This window comes from Macaca nemestrina, chromosome 4 (genome assembly GCF_043159975.1).
Source record: "Macaca nemestrina isolate mMacNem1 chromosome 4, mMacNem.hap1, whole genome shotgun sequence".
Classification (NCBI taxonomy): domain Eukaryota; kingdom Metazoa; phylum Chordata; class Mammalia; order Primates; family Cercopithecidae; genus Macaca; species Macaca nemestrina.
The window spans coordinates 71,922,569-71,939,937 of NC_092128.1; the positions used below are offsets into that span (position 1 = coordinate 71,922,569).

The 17,369-nt window shown below is 37.7% G+C and overlaps 1 protein-coding gene across 7 annotated transcripts in view; it reads left to right on the forward strand.

Moving 5' to 3' along the window:
- Positions 1-17,369, forward strand: part of LOC105475489 (ankyrin repeat and IBR domain containing 1) — a 155,617-nt gene that overhangs the window by 116,147 nt on the left and 22,101 nt on the right. For all 7 annotated transcript variants that reach the window (XM_011730766.3, XM_011730770.3, XM_011730768.3 and 4 more), the window contains 2 exons: positions 487-653; positions 10,713-10,801. In XM_011730766.3, the coding sequence (XP_011729068.1) occupies positions 487-653; positions 10,713-10,801 (256 nt within the window). The remainder of the gene's footprint in view (positions 1-486; positions 654-10,712; positions 10,802-17,369) is intronic.

Below are 17,369 nucleotides of genomic sequence, written 5' to 3' on the forward strand. Positions count from 1 at the left end.
TAGGCGTGAGCCATTGTGCCCAGCCCCCTCTTCTTTAACATAGAAAGTATCATAGTATTGATTATTATGTATTATTTGGGTACCATTTAGAAATTTACTCTTCTAATACAGCTACATGCATGTTTCTACTTAATAATTATATTCATCAGGAAAGTGACACATTGTATGAGAAAACATTTTAAAATTACATATTTTCTCTGCGAACAATTACATTTTTACCTTATCATCATTTACATAGTTTTTAGACTAAAGAAAACATAAATTTTAAAAATAATTTTGTTACTAAGTTAATTGCCACTTTCCCTTTAATAATTTTTTCAGTACTTTCCAGTACTGTTTAAATTTCTTGAGACTGACAACTCCATGCATTTTATTTCACTCTTTTTCTTTCTTTGCTTTATAGTAAATGACCATAGAGGTACACTCTGTATTAGAATTTAGCATTAAAATATTTTCTTTTGTGTTTTGTTATTGCTGTTTAAACAGGCCTTTGTTGAAAATAATCCTGCCATTAAATGGTGTCCTACTCCAGGCTGTGACAGAGCAGTAAGACTAACAAAACAAGGGTCAAATACATCTGGATCTGATACACTCAGCTTCCCATTGCTGAGAGCGCCTGCTGTTGATTGTGGAAAAGGACACCTCTTCTGCTGGTTAGTATAAGATAAGTTGGAATCAGTCTAATTACCTTTCTTTCCAATAGTTATTAAAGAGACTTTGCACCTTGAGTCAGGCCGTTAAATTGTAATATACTTGATAGTATTCTTAATTTAAGAAATGTGTAATAAGTAGTAATAGTTCATATTTGTTGTGTGCTTAGTGTGTGCCAAGCGCTATACCAGCTATTTTTTACATACTGAATTTTCCCAACAATGCTGAGTTGAGTTGATGTTGTTATGCCCATTTTACAGATAAGGAAACTCAGGCACAGAGAAGTTCCCCAGGGTTATACAGCTAGGAATTGGCAGAAATGGGATTAGAACCCAGCTGTTTGATTTTAAAGCCCATGTGCCTAAACTATAATATCAAATTGCTGACCATAGATTAGAAAATGTTTAGAGTTTAACCTTTCATTAAAAATATAAACCTCTAGCAATGATTCTTCACCAGGAGCTCCCAAAATTACTAAAGTCCCTTTTACAAAATTTTATCCTGGGCCCTAACAAGTAAGATTTTGATTTAGTAGGTTTTTGAGTGGGGCTCTAAAAAAAGAAAATTAAAAATCTCCCAGGTGATTCTAATGCACAGTTCTAGTCAGGAATCAATGACTGCAGTCTGGTTGTTTCTTGTGTTTTGTTTAGTTTCTAGTGCCTGGTAGTACTCAATAAGTACAAACTGATGATAAATCAGTATTGGAAAGGGTATGTAACTGAATACTCTTTTGACTATATATGTGTCAGCCATCAGCACTCTACTTATTCATAGAAGGTTCAGTTAACTGTTCTAATTAAATGATTAAAAAAAAAAAAGCAACAGTATTTATTCTCCTTTTTGCTTATTTCCAGAATCACCGCAAATGCATGGATATACTTTAGGTGGATATAAAACTCTAGTCTTTACTTTTATACTTATCAGAAACCACAAACTAATTGTATCACTGCTATATAGTAGGAAGGTATAGTTATGGAACTGTCCCTACCCTGGTCTACTTCTTACCTTTGCCATCATCATTAGTTAAAAGTATTTATTGAACTGCTAACCCCTGACTCTTAAGTCAGGGGTCAGCAAACTATTGTCTACACTTAGTATTAAACATAACATTTTGCCATACCATTTCATGTCACTTTATATATTGTCTGTGCCTGCTTTTGGGCTATGACAGCAGAATTGAGTAGCTGAGACAGAGACTGCATGGCCCACAAAACTCAAAATATTTACTGTCTGGCCCTTTACAGAAAAATTTTCCTGACCCCTATACTAGGTGCTTGGCTATGGTGATTAATGAAAGGAAAACCCTGTATACTGCTTTCATGGCTAAATCAAACTAAGCAAGCAAAATAGCAACAAAATACTAGACAGTGGGTTATATCTATATGCCTTCAAGTGATTTTTCAAAACACTTAAAAGGCAAATTTCTATTAAAGTTTTACATTTTTATTATTCAATAGTTTGGTTCCTAACTCACCTCATTAACCCACCATGAGAGATAAGGCTTGAAATGAGAAGGAAAGTTAATGTACATGAGCTGAATTGGTAGCAGATTAATGGTATGTAGATGAATATGAACCTATTTTACTGTAAAACAAGTATATAAAAGTAATAAAGGAGCTTTCTTTTCTGAGCCAGTGTGGTTTCCAGAGATAATTAAACTCTGGTGTCCTGAAGCAGCACCCATTGTATACATCCTATGCATCTAAAATGTACTAATTATATACCATCCTTGGGAAGAATTGAGAAAAATTGTCGTACACTGTAAATCATTTTCTGAGTTCTGTGGTTCACATGAGGAATCGTGGTTGAAAAAGGATGATTTAGAGGATTAGTTGGAGAAGCTGTGAAGAAAGAAAACATGAATTAAGAAAATGTCTAAAAGATAAAAAGATTAGCTTTTGCTGAGATAAGAGAAAAGTTAAGTTTTGAAGGGAAAAGAAGAAACTTTGATTGGCAGTGTCTTCTTAAGCACTGTGGTTTCTGTGATCTAGCTTTTACCAGTTTTCAGTGTAGTTTAGTTTTTAATTTCTTGTGTTCGTCCCCATTCTCTTTGTATGCTGCAAGTAATAATAAGTTTGGTTCGACTGAAGATAAGAAAGCTAATGGAAAAACCTGCCAATATAGGCCAGGCTCTATAAACTATGTATATATGTCTATAAACATAGACGATGCTATAAACTGTAAATTTCTAGAATAACATTTGAAGAAATACATCAGCTGACTTTTTCTCATGCCCCAAAATATCAGGCTGGTTATACTCAAGACGCATTGGAGACTATATACCAAGATCACGGGCCCTACTTTGAGTTTTATCCCAGTTCAAGGGATCTGTGAATGGCCACATGGACTAAGGTCACACTTGGTAATTATTTACTCTTTCTCCTGTTCATTAGGGTAGTAGAGAACCTAACAGAATCATCACTTTTTGGACATAGCACCAGAGAGGAAGAGAAGAAGGGGACTTAAATGAAATAAAAATAAGTTTTAGTGAAGGACAAACTCAGATTTAGGTTCTTCAACTTAATCTTTTGCCTTTCAGTTTTGGTATTTATTAAGTTATAGGATGGATTTTTTTGCATTGCCTACTTCATGTCTCTAGGCGTTAATTTACAGTTCCTGTTTTGTTTTTTTTTTTTTTTTGCATTCTTAGCTTTATACCCTTATTCATATAGTATAAGAGCTTTGTCTATAATTTTAAAATCTAAGTAGAAATTGTCATATGCTTTCTGTTGCCTTTGTCTCTTATTTCAATGAGAAGCAAAATCTGTTCATGTAAAAAGACGCTTTGCAAGAGAGATCTTCACAAATTAAAGGCAAATGATTCTGGTTTTGCTTCTTTCCTTCTTGAAAAGCTCAGAAATAATTTTCTAAAGATGACTACAAAAACCACAACAAAAGACAATAATAATTTCTTCTTTTCAGGAACTGTATATGACAGAAACAGTTGAGCCATACCCAAGAGATACCTGCATGGATATAACTAAATATATTCATTGATGGGAGACAAGTAGTATTAATAGGCATTCCCCTTCCCACCACAGGATACCCTTCTCTAGCTGTGCACCAAATTCCATGCCCTTAGTAACTGAAGCTAGCGTGGTTTCTCCCGCTAGCCTTTATAATTACAATTTGTGTGATCTGGGCAAAATTATCTCAAGACAATATTCAAAACTTAGATGGGTTCTGACTTGAACCAATGACTTTTCCTCTTTTTTTTTTTCTTTTTAATTAAGTAAAATATGCTACTGTGTAACTTCTGTGCCTTCTGAACTGACACAAAGTGTCTCTCTTCTCTGAGACAACTCTTCACAGATTTGTTGTCAGAAATGCTTCCTGGCCACCAAACTTAAGATGGTATGGTGGCCATTTCTTTCCTGTCTTTTTACTCTGGTCCCTTTTAATCACCAGTGTGCATTGAAAACTGAAAACCTTACTTGGAATTTTGTCTTCTAAACACATAGACAGTCAAACCTATTTTATTCACTGAAATTGATTGGCAGGAAATATTCTAAATAATAATATGGTGCTGGGCATGGTGGCTTACGCCTGTAATCCCAGCACTTTGGGAGGCCGAGGCAGGGGGATCACGAGATCAGGAGGTCGAGACCATCCTGGGTAACACAGTGAAGCCCTGTCTCTACTAAAAATACAAAAAATTAACTGGGCATGGTGGCACGCTCCTGTAGTCCCAGCTACTCGGGAGGCTGAGGCAGGAGAATTGCTTGAACCCAGGAGGCGGAAGTTGCAGTGAACCGAGATCAAGCCACTGCACTCCAGCCCAGGCAACAGAGCGAGACTCCATCTCAAAAAAAGAGAAAAATAATAATAAAGTTTATATTACCTAGCGGTTGAGCACTTATTTACTGAAACTGTGTAAAGAAGTCTTTAAAAGGAACAAATTTTTGAATCATAGTGATGTACAACTTGAGAAACCACAGTATCAGGTTTCTAGTCCACTTAAGTTTCCAGTGGATCAGAGAGTACAATATATAGACCTGTCAAGTTTGCAGAAAAGTTTGAAAGTGGGTATCTTTTTTCTCCAACATTCACAATAAGGATTTTGATCAATACCTACTCCTTTATTCAGAGCAATAGTTGCATGCATCATCTCCCCCTCCACAGACCTCACAGGCTCTCCAGGAGTCCTGTGGACAAAATAGATGAAGCAGTCTGTATTTGTAGACCTAATAATTGTGTCTCATCTTTTCTTACAAAATCAGTTTTAAGCCCTTAGATTAACAGCTCTAGTTACAGAAGAAAAGATCTTTCTAGATTGGCAGTATCTAGCTATTTAAGTATCAGACTCCTGCCAACTAGCAGAACATTTTCCAGCTCTTCACAGTCCCAGAAATAAAAACATGATACTACTTATTTGGTAGTTCAATCAAAAGACCTTGTTTAAATATCATGTATACTCTCTGCAGAGTAACACATCTCCATAAATACCGCTTGATGGTTCAATTTATCAAATTTCAACAGAGTGATAATAATCTGGGAGATGGACAGAACCTGCCTGTGAGACAGCTCTGCCACTAACTAGCTCTGTGGCTTGGTGATAAATATCCTCTCCTAAAATAATGTGATAAATAAAGCCTTCCTATCTAATGCAGTCAACATAGAGTGCAAGTTTCCAGAACCAAACTATTTAGCTTCAGATTTTAGCTTATCCACTCTTTACTTGTGTGGCCTTTGGTAGGTTACTGAACCTCTCTGTGCATTTAAAATGAGGATAAATAGTACCAGTTACAAAGAATTGTTAAGAGAATTAAATGAGTCCGTTCACGTGGAGTATTTAGAACATTACCTGGTGTACTAAAAAATGTTAGCTACAGGGGAGAAGCATAGAAATTAGGATTTCTACTTAATTCAGTCAGAATTGCTTATTAATAAAACGTTCTAAAATGGCATTTAATTGAAATTGCCAACTTCTGGATAGGAATTTCTTCCATCAGGTAATAAATTTTAAAACATTAGTGGAAGGTTTTTTCCTTTTCCGGAGCCCATTAGAACCACTGTATAGTCATGCAACCAGTTGTGCATACTGGCACATTTTCAAGAAGAGAGCCATTCCTTGATCACTTGATGTTAGGTTAACCAATCATATTTGAACTAGGTGGAGGAGTTTAGATTAGGCAACTATTTTTTTCTTTATAATCTTTTACCAGGATTTTTTTTTACCTGAATAAACCTACCCTATAGGTGTCTCTGGCTGAGATTCAGCAGGCTATGTCCTGAGATTCCCCTCCCCATACTCTTGTTTTACTGACATTTTGAGATGCAGTTTCAGCAACAGATACCAGGGACTTTAGAATACTTGTCAACAGTCATTGGTTAAAATTTTGTTCAGGGATGTAGGCCGGTCTCAGGGACTTACAGCTGTAATCCCAGCATTTTGTGGGGCTGAGATTGGCGGATCCCTTGAGCCCGGGAGTTTGAGACCACTTGGGCAACGTAGTGAAACCCTGTCTCTACAAAAAATACAAAAATTAGCTGGGCGTGGTGGTGCATACCTCTTGTCCTGACTACTTGGGAGGCTGGCAGTAGGATGGCTTGAGCTCAGGAGGTGGAAGCTGCAGCGAGCCAAGATCATGCCGCTGCACTCCAGCCTGGGTGCCAGAGCAAGACTCTCAAAAAGAAAAAGAAAAAAATAAACTTTCTTCAGGAAGTTGGCATTCTAGCATCTTCACTACTTTTCTCAGAATAACCTTTCTTCCCTATGTTGATCATCTAGAATGTCAATTACCTACTATGTTTAGTGACTTTGTTATTACTATACTTTGGAGAATTCTGAGTTTATTTTTCCAGATGCGTTAGTTTTTAAATATATTTTATAGTATTAAGTGGCAACCTCGGCCAGGCGCAGTGGCTCACGCCTGTAATCCCAGCACTTTGGGAGGCCGAGGCAGGCATATCACGAGGTCAGGAATTCAAGTTCAGCCTGGCCAACATGGTGAAACCCCGTCTCTACTGAAAATACAAAAAATTAGCTGGGCATGGTGGTGTGCACCTGTAATCGCAGCTACTTAGGAGGCAAGAGAATCACTTGAACCCAGGAGGCAGAGGTTGTGGTGAGTGGCGATCATGCTATTGCACTCCAGCCTGGGCCACAGAGCAAGACTCCATCTTAAAAAAAAAAAAAAAAAAAAATAGCAACCTCAACCTCTTTAATTCACAGTCCATGCTGTAGCTTCTTTTTTTATTAGTAAGCTGCTGTTTTCTGTTTTGTTTTGTTTTTTTTTAAATCCTTTTTTAGTATTGCACTGGAAACTAGCAGAAACTGTGCCAACCAGTTAAAACACCCTGAAGTGGTCCTACTGATTGGGCTCACAACCAAGGAAGCGGCAAATCTTTGTCCTCCTGTGAGGTTCTAGAAAAGAAAACCTTCTTTTGCTGTCTAGGACAACACAGTCTTGGAGAGCCAAGCACATTGATAAGCAATTATGGCCTTTTGAAGAAGTGGCTTTTTTTTTTTCAGACTTTATTTGAAAACACTGGGCTTTGTTCCCCCATGATTTCTTTCTTTTTTTTTTTTTTTCCAGAACGTTTTCAGAAAATGTTCTGACAGCAAAACCAGTATTTACTAGCGTTGATTCTGCCAGGAAATGGATATTGAATATGCTGTTTAATCTCCAGGGGGAAAAAGTCTCCAGGGAAAAAAATCTTAATAGAAATAATTTATTTCATTGATTGCATTTGTTTGTTTTAGTTACTGCAGATATATAAGGGCTTTTTGTACTTCAGGGCTCTTTTTTTAAATTTTTCTAGCTTTATTGAAATGCAAATGACAAACAAGCTTTCTTAAATGAGTCATGAGAAATGTTGATTCTGCATTCCCACCTGTGTTTGTAGGCACCATATGGAAACACTGTTCCTGATCTGTGGCGTATTTCCTACTTCAATGTCTGCTAGCATGTGTGCCAAATTAAAATTAGCAGTTATCACAGGTATCCGTTACATTTCTGGAAAGCAGAGTTGATGTTAGTATGCACTAAAGTGAATCTAATGTATCCACTTTTTTTTTCATACCTTTAAGTTCTGGGATACATGTGCAGAATGTACAGTTTTGTTACATAGGCATACACATGCCATGGTGATTTGCTGCACCTGTCAACCCATCACCTACATTAGGTGTTTCTCCTAATGCTATCCCTCCCCTAGCCCCCCATCCCCCGACAGGCCCCAGTGTGTGTTGTTCCCCACCCTGTGTCCATGTGTTCTCCTTGTTAAACTCCCACTTATGAGTGAGAACATGCAGTGTTTGGTTTTCTGTTCTTGTGATAGTGTGCTCAGAATGATGGTTTCCAGCTTCATCCACGTCCCTGCAAAGGCCATGAACTCATCCTTTTTAATGGCTGCATAGTATTCCATGTTCTATATGTGCCACATTTTCTTAATCCAGTCTATCATTGGTGGACATTTGGGTTGGTTCCAAGTCTTGCTATTGTGAATAGTGCCACAATAAACACATGTGTGCATGTGTCTTTATAGTAGCATGATTTATAATCCTTTGGGTATATACCCAGTAATGGGATGGCTGGATCAAATGGTATTTGTAGTTCTAGCTCCTTGAGGAATCACCACACTGTCTTCCACAATGGTTGAACTAATTTACACTCCCACCAGCAGTGTAAAAGCATTCCAGTTTTTCCACATCCTCTACTGCATCTGTTGTTTCCTGACTTTATATATCCACTTTTTTAAAGAAATTAGGTCGTGTTGTGTTGCCCAGGCTAGAGTGCTGTGGCTATTCACAGAGTGGTAATAGCACACTACAGCCTGAAACTCCTGGGCTCCATTGATTCTTCTGCCTCAGCCTGCCGAGTAGCCATTGTGCCCAGCTCACTTCCATATTTTAATCAACTCAGTATTTTTTGAATGTCTGTTAAGCTACCACTAAGTTGCTAGGAGCTCCCAAGTGTCAGATTAGGTGACAAGTCAGGAGTGTAAGGAAACTAAATTACCCTTTCAAGGCAATTGGTGAATTTTTTTTTTTTAACCATTTAACCATTTTTAAGTATGCAATTCAGTGATATTAATTGCATTCTGAGTGCAACTATAACGTCTCATAGCCACTTTTCCTTTTCAGAAATTTTTCATGATCCCAAACAGAAACTCTATGACCATTAAGCAGTTACTCGCCATCCTCTCCTCCCCCAGGCTGGTAACAACCACTCTACTTTCTTTCTCTATGAATTTGCCTATTCTAGATATTTAATATAAGTGGAATTCTAGAATATCTGTACTTTTGTGTCTGGCTTATTTCACTTAACAAAATGTTTTTAAAGCTCATTCATAGTGTAGCATGTATGCAGATATTATTCCTTTTTATGGCTGAATATTGTATTGTGTGAGCATGTGTGTGTGTTTGTGTGTGTGTATACTCCACAATTTGTTTATCCATTCATCTGCTGATAGATGCTTGGGTTGTTCCCCCTTTTAGCTGTTGTGAATAATACCATGAATGTTGGTGTACAAGTTCGAATTCTTGCTTTCAGTTCTTTCATACCTTAGAATGAAATTGCTGAATCCTATGGTAATTCTAAGTTTAACTTTGCATCAGCATTTACATTTCTATCAGCAGTGCACAAGAGTTCCGGTCTTTGTACATCCACACCAAAACCTTCTTTTTTTTTTAATAATCACCATTTTAACAAATATGAAGTATAATCAATACATTCTTAATTACCTCTTAGTTTGTAAGACTACATGAGTCAGTTGGTGTATCTTCTTAATACACTTAACCTTTTTTTATTCTTTTTCCTCGAAATGGGGTCTTGCTCTGTCGCCTAGGCTGGACTGCAGTGGCATGATCTCAGCTCACTGCAGCCCCTGCCTCCCAGACTCAAGTGATCCTCCTACCTCAGCCTCCCAAGTAGCTGGGACTACAGGCGTGAGCCACCCCTCCCTGCCCAAGCTTAACCTTTGTAAATGAAATCTTTTTAAAATAGCACTGATGGTGACGATATCACTTCCAGATTGGGTTGTTCCCTCCTCCGAATAATATTTTATCATTGACTGGAATAATTACCTTTGTTCTATACAATATAGCATCATCTTGAATTAAAATGGCAGTTTATCAAGGCTTTAGGCTCGTTTTAGTGTTTGACTTCTTAAATAGCTATGGAAAGAATATAAAATAGAGTTACAAATGATAAATTGATGTTTTTAATTATTTAAATCAAAATTTCCCAAATTCCAATAAAAGTAAATTGAGTTACCCTAGCTGTTACCTGGAGATGCAGAGGTAAAAGTAACTACAATAATTTGACTTAAAACAGTGTTTTTCAAACTTTAAAATGAAGAAGGTTCATTTGGTAATTTTGATAAAATATAGATTCTGATCTGTAAATCTCATGGGGCCTGTTCTTCTGCATGTCTAAAAAGCTGCTCAGTAATGGCCAGGAATACACCTTTGAATAACAAGAATTTAAATTATTAATGAGGATAAAACGTAATTTAATCAAATGTTTTAAAGCTCTGAAGGCTTGCAAATCTAAGTTATAAATATTAATCTGTTTAGAACTTTTGAAATACGTAAATGAATGTACTGATTTTTTTTAAAAACCTGGTCTAATGGTATCAAGCTTTGGAATCTCATTTTCAATGCCTCCATTGAAATGCTCCATCTCTCATTAATCACCATGTCTTAGTTTTTTCAACTTTAAAATTGGAAGAATACTTTCTACTTTTTTTTTTTTTTTGAGACAGTTTCGTTCTTGTTGCCCAGGCTGGAGTGCAAGGGTGCGATCTCAGCTCACTGCAACCTCCACCTCCCAGGTTCAAGCGATTCTCCTGCGTCAGCCTCTTGAGTAGTTGGGATTACAGGCATGTGCCACCATGCCTACTAATTTTTTGTATTTTTAATAGAGATGGGGTTTCACCATATTGGCCAGGCTGGTCTCGGACTCCTGACCTCAGGTGATCCACCCACCTTGGCCTCCCAAAGTACTGGGATTACAGGCATGAGCCACCACGCCCAGCCTCTACACACTTCCTTTTTTTTGCCTTGATGTTGATGAAGAATATTTTAAAATTGTCTTTTCTATGTTTATTTTCTTTAGGGAGTGCCTTGGTGAAGCACATGAGCCTTGTGACTGCCAAACATGGAAGAATTGGCTGCAAAAAATAACCGAAATGAAACCAGAAGAACGTAAGGAATTTTAGATTGCTTTGCTACATATTTCCTTATAGCATTCAAAAGATAATGTGGTCATATCTTTTTTAGTCTTTATTTAAGAGGTTTTCACATTTGTTAATGCTAGCGCTCTCCTGTTTAACATCACGGTCCCTTTGACTAACTTCCTTTTGGAAATAATAGAGTTTTGGCAAGGAGGAATCAGGGACAAGTTCCATGTTTCTAACAGACTTACTTTCCAGCTGAAGATAAACAGGGTAAATGGGGGTCACATTTAATCCTCCTCCCATAGCCCTTTTCTTTTATCCTAGGGTGAGCCAACCAGTTGTTCTGTACTTTGTGGGAAGTAGTATATGATCTGTAGTGAGAGTGAGCTTCTCATATCCCTGAAAGCTTCCAATGAAGGATACAGCAAGTTAATTTCTTGTTGTTGTGTGGTTCTATAGATTTACTGATGTTAAATACCATATAGATAAGTATTGTCACTGAGACTTCTATAAATACATTATCCCTGTTAATCATCACAGAAATGATACAAGGGTGATGTTAGTAATCCTGTTTTACAGAGGAAAACTAATGCTTAGATTGGGTTGAATGAGACAGGGCATGTGCCTTGTGAACAGAATGGGTTTGAATCTCTGAGGGGACTCCTTTTTAAAGCCTTCCTAATAGCAGTTCCCACATTTAACAGATAAATCTGCTTTGCAATAATTTCCCATCTTCTAAAGTGTTTTATGACAACTGTTTTCTCTCAAAAAATGTAAGTGAAAATTAATTAGTTCTGGTCTTTAAAAAAAAAAAAAAAAGACTGAGATAATGATGTTAGCTTGAGATGTCGCAAGTCAGGATCAAGAATTCACCCAATAAATCTACACACTTATAGGGGCCAGGTGCAGGGGCTCACGCCTGTAATCCCAGCACTTTGGGAGGCCAAGGCAGGCGGATTACAAGGTCAAGAGATGGAGACCATCCTGGCCAACATGGTGAAACCCCATCTCTACTAAAAAAAAATTAGCTGGGCGTGGTGGCGTGCGCCTGTAGTCCCAGCTACTTGGGAGGCTGAGGCAGGAGAATTGCTTGAACCTGGGAGGTGGAGGTTGCAGTGAGCCAAGATTGCGCCACTGCACTCCAGCCTGGTGACAGAGTGAGACTGACTCCGTCTCAAAACAAGAAAAAGAAAATCTACACTTATATGAGCAAAGCACATAATAAAGATAATGCCAGACTTCAGGGCATGCAGAGGCTAGAGGGAAGCAGTCAGACATTACGGTATCATATGATAACTGATATAGTTGAGTAAAGATGAGAGTCCAGAAACAATAATGATAAACTGAGGTTGGGGGAAGAAAGGGTGTCAAAGAATCTTCTTGAAGGCAGTGAGCTGTGAATTGGATTTTAGCATCTCTGCCTAGTAGTAGGTAATTACTGTCAGCAACTGAAGTGGTATTGAGAGAGACTGCCCGACAGCCATCATACTTTACAGGCTTGTATTATATCAGGGAATTTACCACTGCCTGAGGGCTGATCCTCAGCATTTTAGATCTACAAGGTTCATTTTGTCCACTGACTCAGGGTTATTCTGACCCATGGAGAAGAGACTACAGTATAAACCAAAATGCCACTTATTAGTTGATAATGAGGGAGATCCCTTTCACTTGTTGAGAAGGCTTCATGTCCATTATCAGGAGCAAAGAGAAGTGGATGATCTTTGGATATTTTATAGTGAAGCCTGATTAAACGTTCTTGTCCTGTTCATGCATCGTTTAGTCAACAGATTTTTTTAAGCCAGGCGCAATGGCTCACATCTGTAATCCTAGCATTTTGGGAGGCCGAGGCAGGTGGATCACTTGAGGTCAGGAGTTCAAGACCATCCTGGCCAACATGATGAAACTGCATCTCTACTAAAAACACAAAAATTAGTCCAGCATGGTGGTGTGCGCCTGTAATACCAGCTACTCAGGAGGCTGAGGCAGGAGAATCGCTTGAACCCGGGAGGTGGAGGTTTCATTGAGCCAAATCGCCCCACGGCACTCCAGCCTGGGTGCCAGAGCAAGACTCCATTTAAAAAAAAAAAAAAAAAATGCCTTTATAGATTGTGTTTGTTCCCCAGATTCATTGTACTAGCCATTGCTCTTCATAGCCACCCATTTCCCCTATTCTCCTGATATGTATGGGTGTGTATATGCGTTTGTCTTCCATAAATAGATTCATACCATTACCCTGCAACACCTTTAGATGTGACAAAACAATTGGAATTTGCTTTATTTTCTTGCTTCTGGCAGCTAGAAGTATTTATATTTCTGTTATGAATGGCTTGCTATTGGCCATCTACCTACATTTTTTTATACATTTCTTTAAGAACTTAAGGTTAAGGTCCATAGGAGAAACTCGCAAAGAGATGAGGCTAGAAAGGTAGGTGTTGCCAGATTGTGAGTGTTATTGCCAAATTGTTTGAATTTATCCTCCTAATAGAATAAGCCATAAAGTGTGTAGAGTAGAGAAGTGGCAGTATCAGAAAAGTTATTTTTGTCAAGATAACTGATGAGTATGAAGGGTGAATTGAAGAAAAGATAGACTAAAGGTAGGAAGATGAATTTTAGTTTGGGTCAGAGGGTAAATTAGGCCATTAGTGAAACAGGAAACTCAGATAAACAAGTAACTTTCCAGGGAAAATAATGAGTTTTGGTGTGGACATTCTGAACTTGAAGTACTTACGGAACATATGTGTGGAGATATCCTGTGGAATTTTATAAGTGTTCGTCTGAAACTCAGAAAAGATGCTAAGAAACTTAGGAATAAATTGTTGATTTTAAATGTTATCTTCGCTATTTAATTAACGTTTATTGAGTGCTGTTTTATGTTAGAATACAAAAATAAGATGCCCTCTATGCTCTTGAAGTTTATATATTAGAGAGGCAACTGTATACAAAACTAAGGAAAAATGTGTTTTGAATGTGAGAGAACATTGTTCATGTATGTGATAACTTTTAGGGGAGGGGAAGGACAAAGAAGGAGGAGGCCAGTTATCTATGGGAGAGGGTTAGGAAACACTTTCTAAAGAATTGATGCTTAAGCTGCATGTTGAAAGCTGATAGATGCTCTTCACATAAACCAGAATAGGAAAGACATTCCAGGCATAGGGTGAAGTGGCATTGTGAAGTAGCGTGGCATATTCAAGGACTGCAAATAATTCTTACAGTCAGTTTAGTGGTGCACTAAGAGATGAGACTGTGCAGACAGGAATCCAAATCAAGCATTGGGCACAAAGAGGTGGTTATGCACAATGCTAGGAAATCTGACCTTATCCTGAGACACTGAAAAGGAGTTTTAAGTAGGAGAGTGGTGAATGAAGATGCTTACTTACAAAGATCACTCAGGCAGAAGTATGGATGATGAAATGGAGACTATTGAGAAACTAGGTAAGAATGTTAGTTCTGAGACAACTTCAGAATGGCCAGGTGAGAGGATATGAAGGCTTAAGATGGGTAATTCAGGTGGGAGGGGGCATACGCAGGAGAGTTATAAGATATATTAAATAGCCTTAAGTAGTAAACCTTGTGTGCCTGCTAGTTGCCTGAAAGGTTTAATGCACCATAAGAAGTAATTAGTCTAGCATATTATTCAATTCTTGAGTAGAAAATGCCCAGCAATGTTTGAAATATAAAGCAAGTATTTTTCTTTTATTTTCCCCCAAATCTCCCACCCCAGCCTCCGAGGTGAGTTAGCATCTCCACAGCTGTCTAGATCCTGGGTCCTGGGAACTCGAGGTGAATACTAATCTCCTTGTGGGCACTAAGCGACACACTGACCCTCTCAAAGTGCTACTATCCTGTGGCATCAAATGGCTTTGTACATCACTTTCCCAGTATTTTATCCCCAAGTCTGATCTATTACCCTGAAAGACCTGTTCGTCTTTAAAGGTTCCAACTATAAGAACAGATCACTTACTAGGTGACTGCTGATCATTCACTCAAGCAGTCTCAAACTATGGGTATAATCTTTTAGGTTTATGTAGTCCTTTCTGGTAGAACAAATCTCAGGTGTCTTCAGTCTTTTGTATCCTATCATGTTTTCAAATATTCTTCCCTCTTTCCAAATCAAAACCCACTTTGGGGTTTCTTCCCACAATTCTTCAAGTTCATTATAATCTTCTGTTTTGCCTGTGATCTAATTAGAGTAATACATCTCCCTACTTGCCTTTAATTCACAAATTACCCCAATTTTACAGAGGGAGATACCAAGGCCAAGAGAAACAAAAATGCCCTGCCACACAGCAAATCCATCTCACATCTGGTATCAGAACACAGAAAAACTCTTTAAAGCAAGTATTTTTAAATTGATGGCTATTTTTAGTTATCTCTTACCATATTAAAATTGGATGAATCATTCCATACCCACAGATAAGTTTTTGCTAGGGAACAGGGGAAGGAGAATGGACTGGCTAGTGAGAACAGATTATGGGTGGGACTGTGAAAAAATGACCTTCCACATGATAATGATCCTGATACTAAGAGGAGGAAAGAAACAGAAAAGCTAGAAAATGGTATACATGGTATATACATGGTTACTTCTGATGGCCAGAGATAGGGAGATCCCAAAGGGGGTTTTGATTTGGAAAGATGAAAGAATGTTTGAAAACATGATAGGAGACAAAAGACTGAAGACACCTGAGGTTTGTTCTACCAGAGAGGAAACCAAGCCAAGGCTGCAGAGAAAGTCCCAGTTGTTGTTAAGAAAAGGCTAGGAATTTTCTCCTCTACTGATTTGTGTCTTCCACACTGAAAGATGGTGACCAGTAACGGCCACTTATGTTTATGAAATTTGGGGCAAGGATTAAAGTGAACAATAATTGGCCAACTATAATACTAAAGTAGAACCCCATCATTAAATATACAAAAATGATATTTCAAAAAGGAAAAATATGATTAGGTGCTATGTTAAGTTTATGTATTACTTTGTATCATAGCATTTTTACTTTGGATTTTATGCAAAAAAAAAAAAAAAATGGCATAAGCATGTTTAACCAAATAGTTTTCTTCTTTATGCCCAGTTTTCCAAAGTCTTTGAATTATGAGACTCAGGATGAGAAAATCTAATTAATGAGAAAAAATATGCTGAAATCAATTCAAGGAATTAATTTCATATAAAGATTTAAATAGTGTTTGTTAAGCACTGATATTGCCTCTGTTGTGTCTAATTAGAGCAAGAAGCAGGAATGGTTATATTTTTTATGAAATTGTTAATTTATAAATTTTTCAGACCAGTATTTTTCATGGGACATACTCAATAAACTGAATTCAAATTGTATTATTTAAAAATTCAGTCTTTGACTAGGTGCAGTGGTTTATGCCTGTAATCCCAGCACTTTGGGAGGCCGAGGCAAGAGGATCACTTGAGGCTCAGAGTTCAAGACAAGCCTGGGCAACACAGTGAGATCCTGTCTCTCTAAAAAATTAAAAACTTAGCCAGGCATAGTGGCATATGCCTGTAGTCCTAGCTACTTGGGAAGCTGAGGTAGGAGGATCTCTTGAGCCCAGAAGTTGAAGGCTACAGTGAGCTATGATTGCACCACTGCATTCCAGTCTGGATAATAGAGTGAATCTCTATTTCTAAAAAAAATTAAAAATAAAAATTCAATTTTTAAAAGCAACTGTTTTCACATGCATACATGTTGTTTCTATTAATAGATCTTAGATTTTGTGATATTTTAATACTTTATTATGAAGTTAATACATTTTAGAAAGAGACCTAAGCACACTAGATTTTGAAGAAAGAACATCAGTATATAATAAGAGCTGTAACTGAAGTGAAGAGTTTGAAAGTCAGTAGAGGTGAAAAAATCTCACCCGATAGATTGAAGGTAGATACAGTGTTGTTGATGTTAAGAACAGTATGTATAAGCTGGATGCAGTGGCTTATGCCTGTAATCCCACTACTTTGAGAGGCCAACACAGGCAGATCACTTCAGGTCAGGAGTTTGAGACCAGCCTGGTCAACATGGTGAAACCCCGTCTCTACTAAAAATTAAAAAAAAAAAAAAATTAGCCAGGTGTGGTGGTGGGCACCTTTAGTCCCAACTCCTTGGGAGGTTGAGGCACGAGAATCACTTGAGCCCAGGAGGCAGAGGTTGCAGTGAGCTGAGATCGTGCCATTGCACTCCAGCCTGGGCAACAGTACAAGAGTCCATCTCAAAAAAAAAGTATGTATAAGGGATAGATGTGTAGAATAAGCATGTTCAGAGAATTGGAAATAAAGATCTTTTTTCCAGCACGAGTTTTTATCATAGTAATAGTTGGTTATTCCCTGAACATGATTTACTTCATGCAGTTCACTAAAATGCAGTTAGGAGATCACATTCTCTCCGAGGGTGGAAGAAAAAACTATTATGTTGCAGGCCACACTGCTGCTTTGTTTTAATGGCTTTGTGCTTTCTTTATTATAACAATGGACAATAAGAGTCATAAGAATATGTTAGTGCCTCTGAGCTAACAATAATGTTGATGCTAAAGGAAGAAAAAAGGCCACTGCTTTTAACAAAAATTAGATGTTTAAATGTGAAGTGTACTTAAATGATTAGGTATTA